At 36.3% G+C, this 6,092-nt stretch overlaps 1 protein-coding gene across 1 annotated transcript in view; it reads left to right on the top strand.

Annotated features, from left to right (window-relative positions):
• Positions 1-5,465, top strand: part of ppp2r5eb (protein phosphatase 2, regulatory subunit B', epsilon isoform b) — a 31,995-nt gene extending 26,530 nt beyond the window's left edge. Inside the window, exons 8-14 of the mRNA XM_077236475.1 lie at positions 1,384-1,492; positions 1,582-1,635; positions 1,733-1,783; positions 1,918-2,037; positions 2,297-2,424; positions 3,769-3,870; positions 3,968-5,465. Coding sequence (XP_077092590.1) covers positions 1,384-1,492; positions 1,582-1,635; positions 1,733-1,783; positions 1,918-2,037; positions 2,297-2,424; positions 3,769-3,870; positions 3,968-4,067 — 664 coding nt within the window. The 3' untranslated portion in view covers positions 4,068-5,465. The remainder of the gene's footprint in view (positions 1-1,383; positions 1,493-1,581; positions 1,636-1,732; positions 1,784-1,917; positions 2,038-2,296; positions 2,425-3,768; positions 3,871-3,967) is intronic.
• Positions 5,466-6,092: the final 627 nt, after the last annotated feature.

Consider the following 6,092-nt stretch of genomic DNA (forward strand, 5'->3'; position numbering starts at 1 on the left):
AAGGGACATGTTGGGGCAAAATATATGACATGGGAGAAAAATTCAATATTTTAATGCTTTTTTTAGTTCTCTCGCAAAAAATGTGCCTTCCCCCAAGAAACTGCATTCACTCTCAAACCTTGAGTTCTTTGCAGAGTTTCTTGAGGGGAACGCAAAACATTTTCGAGAGAACACTAAAGCATTCAAAGTATTTTTTTCTTCCATCTCATATTTTTCATTTCAGAGTTTCCATAGCCCCTCATGTGACCCACAACAAAAACAAGCAAATAAACAATCAATAACGGATGCAATTGTATTAGTGATTAAAAAAACACCTTAAATTAATTATATTATTTTTGATAATGACAGCTGTTTTGGGTATTATTTTATGGTGCCAAAAATTATTTTTTTCTTTTTTCTTTACTGTGTACTGAAAAGCTTAATAGGTAGCCTAATGTGTACTTATCTAATTTATCACTTTAACAGTTAAACTAATCAAGAGCAAAGTTTAAAATAGAAATCCTTGTTTATATTACATGATATAACCAGTTTTAAAGTTGTATTACATTTTTGTTCCCAAAATCCATCCTTCTGCTTGGATTAGGAGAATCCTGTTTTTGTTTTTTAATCACATTTTTTTTTTTTCAAAATATCCCAATCTCACTAAAAAGTTTTGAACAACACAAACTTGAACAAAAAAAGATCATTTACACGTTTAATTGATTTAATCAAGTTGTTAATATCTATAAGGATGTGTCTCCAATTATGGTTGGTATTTCAATTCTTTGGATAGGGTTAGGTAGTATTGGAAATACTAAATAGGGTTAGTATTTGTATGTGTTGTGTATGCAATCAGTGTTATGATTTTGTATGCAATTTCAGTCACTTAACATAATTAAATAATTGCAGTCAACTAACAGCTGGGATTTTCTTTTACATGAGATACGAGTTATTCTTGATCGCCTAAACATGTAAGTCTTAGGGGGATGGTTCATCTGAAAATAAAAAAGTATTTTATTTACCGTCATGTTATTGTAAAACCACATGACGAGCAGAAGTTTCCATACAGTAAAAGCATACTGTCTCCAGGGGATCCATAAAAATAGTCCATACTCATGTGATTGTTCCTAGTCTTGGCCAGACAAAAGCTTTTTGTGAGGATCAGGCTGTAATTAAATTGTTATTCACTAAAGATCTTGACATCCGCTGCAGCTTTTGTCAAACTTCAGAATTGAAAGGTTATAGCACAGTCTTCTCAGGAATTTCCCTCAAATATGATTAAATTGGCAGAAACCCCCTGATGATTAAATGACACTGAGTTTTGCATCGTGCTGATTGTAGGGGTAAGTTCAGGGTTACCCAATCAGAATTCTGTTAGTGAAAGTTGTGTTTGTATCCTGTCAGCATCATCAATGGCTTCGCTCTGCCGCTGAAGGCCGAGCACAAACAGTTTTTGGTGAAAGTTTTGATTCCTCTTCACACCGTCAGGAGCCTCTCGCTTTTTCACGCACAGGTACCAGTGCTCATGCATTTTAAAACATTCAGATGAGTTTACTTCCTGCAGTCTTGATCCTGTCAATGAAATGACTGTTGTTTTCACAGCTGGCGTATTGTATTGTACAGTTCCTAGAGAAAGACCCAGCGTTAACAGAACCAGTAAGTGCAGTAAACGGACAAAGCCTTTCACTGATCATCTCTCTCTTTTTTAGTCCATTTATTTAACCAGTCTCATGTTTTCCTCTCCTTTGAACAGGTTATCAGAGGTCTGCTGAAATTCTGGCCTAAAACTTGCAGTCAGAAAGAGGTGAGCTGAATAGAGCTAATTCCCAGCAAGAGGTTGATAGGTCGCGATTTCAGGACAGTGTTGATGACATTTAGGATGCATTCACTGTTTTTCTTCATACACTGCTCTGATTGTCTGCATTGATGTGTGTGTAGGTCATGTACCTAGGAGAGTTGGAGGAGATTCTGGATGTGATTGAGCCCACGCAGTTTGTGAAGATCCAGGAGCCTCTTTTCAAACAGATCTCTAGATGTGTCTCCAGCCCTCATTTTCAGGTCTGCACAAACCCACTCTTGTCCAAGACTGAATTTAACTGGTCCAAATATAATTATATTGCCAGAAATTAGCTCTTAAATAAACATTTTTAGTTTTTTTTCTGATATTTTACAACAGATATTATTTCACCACAATTTTATTTCTTATGGACTGTATCAAAATGCTTATAAATGCGTGTAGCAATTGCTTGCATCAAGATGCAAAATAAATTCTACATCATATTGGGTTTAGACTCCAGGTGTTTCTATGTGTGTCCAGGTGGCTGAGAGAGCTCTGTACTACTGGAATAATGAGTACATCATGAGTCTGATTGAGGAAAACTCCAACGTGATTCTTCCGATAATGTTCACAAGTCTGTACCGGATCTCCAAAGAACACTGGAACCCGTGAGTCAAATCCACACACTTCTGATGTTATTTAACACAAACATTGGCAGTCTGTGAGACTTTCAAGAGTTCATTGGAGCCTCTCTTGTCCTAATCACATTCGCTGCATCTTCCTCAATTTCCAAACTCTCTCAGGACACCGTTATTTAATTAATAAAATAATTATGTGGACTGAATTCAATTAAAATTAAATAATGAAATATAAACACTTTTCCCACACATGCTTTTGGGATATTGGGACATTGCGTATGTGGAGTTAATGTAGTTGTTTTTTACTTTATGTGAAAGTGGCTATACTCACTACTGTATACTTGTTTCCGCCACAGAATTAAAAATAAAAAAGGCAATTACGACTTTTTCTCTCACAATTCTTAATTTTATTTTTTCTCAGTCGGGAGTTTACATCTTGCAGTTCTGAAATTATATCTCAGAATTGCGTGATATAAATTTGCTATTGCGTGTTATAAAGTCAGAATTGTGAGATATAAACTCTTAATTGCAGGAAATAAACAGACTTTTTTTCTCAGAATTGCATGTTTATATCTGCAATTCTGACTTTATAACATGCAATTGGGAGATATAAAGTCGCAAGTGCGTGTTATAAAGTCATAATTGTGTCACAAACTCCCAAATCTGAGGAAAAAAGTCAGTCTTTTTTTCCTTAGAATTGGACTAAAACTCTCAATTGCGAGTTTATATCACAATTTTAAGAAAATATGTCAGAATTGTGTAATATAGTCGCAATGGCGAGAAAAAGTCAAAATTGTTTATTTTTCACAATTTTGACTCTATAGCACGCAATTGTGAGTTTATATCTCACAATTCTGACTTTATATGTCGTGATGTAAACTCGCAATTGTGAGATAAAATACTACTGCTCACTATTAGAGTCAGTAAGATTCTTTTTTCTGAAAGAAAATAATACTTTTATTTAGCAAGAATACATTGTTGATCATAAGTCACAGTAAAGACTGGTAATTACAAAAAATATCTGTTGAAAATAATTTCTTTTGAACTTTCTATTCATCAAAGAATCCTGAAAAGGGTTTTCATAGGTCATGTGACACTGAAGACTGGAGTAATGGCTGCTGAAAATGTAGCTTTGCCAACACAGAAATGATTTATTTTAAAATATATTGAAGTGTAGAAAAACTGTTATTTTAGAACGGTAGTGTACACACAGCCTCCATGTAAAGTTTCAGTATATCTGTATGTGATATTCACAACACTGTCATCAGTGTCCAGCATTAATTGGATATTGTCATCTGCTGGAGTAAACATGTCCTGTCCTTCCATTTCCAAGTGCTTTAAATTGTCTAATTCTTTCTTCTTCTCCACTTTAAGGGCCATAGTAGCTTTAGTCTATAATGTTCTGAAGTCCTTCATGGAAATGAACAGCACATTGTTTGATGAACTCACGTCCACTTACAAGTCAGATCGTCAGAGGTGAGCTGTTTTTTTGATTCTTTACTCTTTGGCTTGCATGCTGCTTATGCATGTGGTGTTAAACACTGTTATTTTCATTATTTCTGTCATTCCTCAGAGAGAAGAAGAAAGAGAAGGAGAGAGAAGAGCTGTGGAAGAGGTTGGAGGATCTGGAGTTGAAGAGAAGCCTCCAGAGTGACGGAATTATTCCCACTTAATGATGCGCCTCTCCTGGACCGCTTTTTCCCCAACGCCTCCACCACCCGCTCGGAACGTTGGCCACTTTTTTTTTTCCTTTCTGTATTTGTGCGACTTACTTTACTGTAGATTCACCTCGTCAGTCTCATTATTTCAAAAGCACTGTAAATAACTTTATTTTATCCTCTTTTTTTCCCCCTTAAAAATATTATGCCGAAAAAGAACGTGACTAGAAAGTAAGTTAAAAGATAAAAATAAGCAACAAAAAAAAAGGAAAAAAAAGAGAAACCCGCACTGGAGTTGGAAGGACTTTGAATAGACAGTAGGACTGAAATGAACGACTGCTGTTAAGAAAATCAAACAAACAAACGGAGAATCTCAACCTGACTTACCAATCTGACTTACCTCGCCCATCCTTACTGAACATCACCACCAGCCCGATTCGCTCTCTTTCCTCACTTCCTGCCCCCTCTCTACGTCCACACACTCACTCCCTTATTCTTTTCCTCTTCATGTCAGTGCTCTCTGAATTGTATCAACATTCGCCACCTGAGTGTCCTGAATATTTGAAAGCAGATTTGTCTACCCTTAACCTTTGACCCTTGTTTATCCATTAACATCTGGATAAGTGCAGCAGGTCTGGATTGTAGACTTCTCCAAAGGGAACGCAAAGGACACTATGCAGTAACCAGCAGAGAAGAGGAAGAATGCAAAATCATGAATGCACACCAGCTCATTCCCTCCCCACCCTTTTCGTTCTTTTTCTGTCCAATTGCGCCGCCCGGTACGCTCATTTGGACTCTTTAGCACCAGTCCGGTACTGGTACCAGTGAATGAGAGACACACACACACATCTGAGATAGTGTCTAGAATTCCAGCAGCAAAACCGGAGAAGCTTGTCACGAGAAATGGAACTGCACGTTCACACACACATTCTGCATTCGAGTGTGTGAGGGAGTTTCTTACAGTGTTAAGTACCTGTATACTGTATCTGAATGCAGTACTTTGATACTCTGTATCTATTAGAACCTTTAGCGTATTTTTGTTTAGGAGAATCCAGTATATGATGAGGAAAGATTGAACACAGCCTCTTGGGATTTATCTTTTCGTTCTTTCTTTCTTGGGTTTCACTTTTAATTTGTTTTGGGTTTAGTTTTATGTCTGGAATTGGTTTTGTTTTTTTCTTTTGACCAAGTGGAATTTGTTCTCTCTTCCTTTTTTTTATTTTACTTAGTTGCTGATTGGGGGGGGGGGGGGGTGAGAGGGGGATTGTGGAGGACTGATGCTGTGGTGAGAATTGTCAGAATTGAACCTGTGCTTAAGAAAGCCCCAGACATCAAACAATTACAAAAGTTAAAAAGGGTCGGAGAAATACAAATGTTTAATTATTTTAAAAAATAAAGAGATATTAAATTAAACCTGTTTTGTGATAAAGATGAAATGCACATTTGCTTTTTTTGTGGCGTGTATGAGCGGATGAAAGCGTAAATGTGAAAACACTTTTTACGTTGGGCATTATTAGGGTTGGAAATCGAGAAATGTTTCTTGTTTTCACAATCTTTGCTTCTGTTAACTGTTCTTACATACTTTAAAGTTCTTTTTGAGTATCTTTTCAATGAATCAGTTGAATCTGTTCACAAAACCCATCTGTTGTGTGTCTCCCAAAAGAATCATCAAACAACTGTGGTTTTAAGTTCCGTTGAACTGTGTTGGTAACGAAGGAACTTGTAAACATAGTTGGCTTAGGGAAAAACACACACTAAAGTATTAGTTTACAAACTGAACTGAATCAGAATTTGAATTGTAGCAATGAATCGTGCTTCCTGTCACTCATTGTCGCACAAATGACTCATTTAATAATATGATCAAAAAGGCTTAAGAATCTTTGTTGAACTTGGGTTATCGTGTCAAATCAGTCAGAACGCTTTTTTTTAAATACTCAAGCCAGTCATACTGCTGCAATGAGTCGTACAAATTGTCAAAAATATGACTCTCTTGAGCTGGTTCTACTAATGAATTCATCAAAAAGACAAGTATCATTGGTC

This window comes from Siphateles boraxobius, unplaced genomic scaffold (assembly GCF_051911475.1).
Source record: "Siphateles boraxobius isolate OS27281-9 unplaced genomic scaffold, OSU_SipBor_1 20, whole genome shotgun sequence".
NCBI lineage: Eukaryota > Metazoa > Chordata > Actinopteri > Cypriniformes > Leuciscidae > Siphateles > Siphateles boraxobius.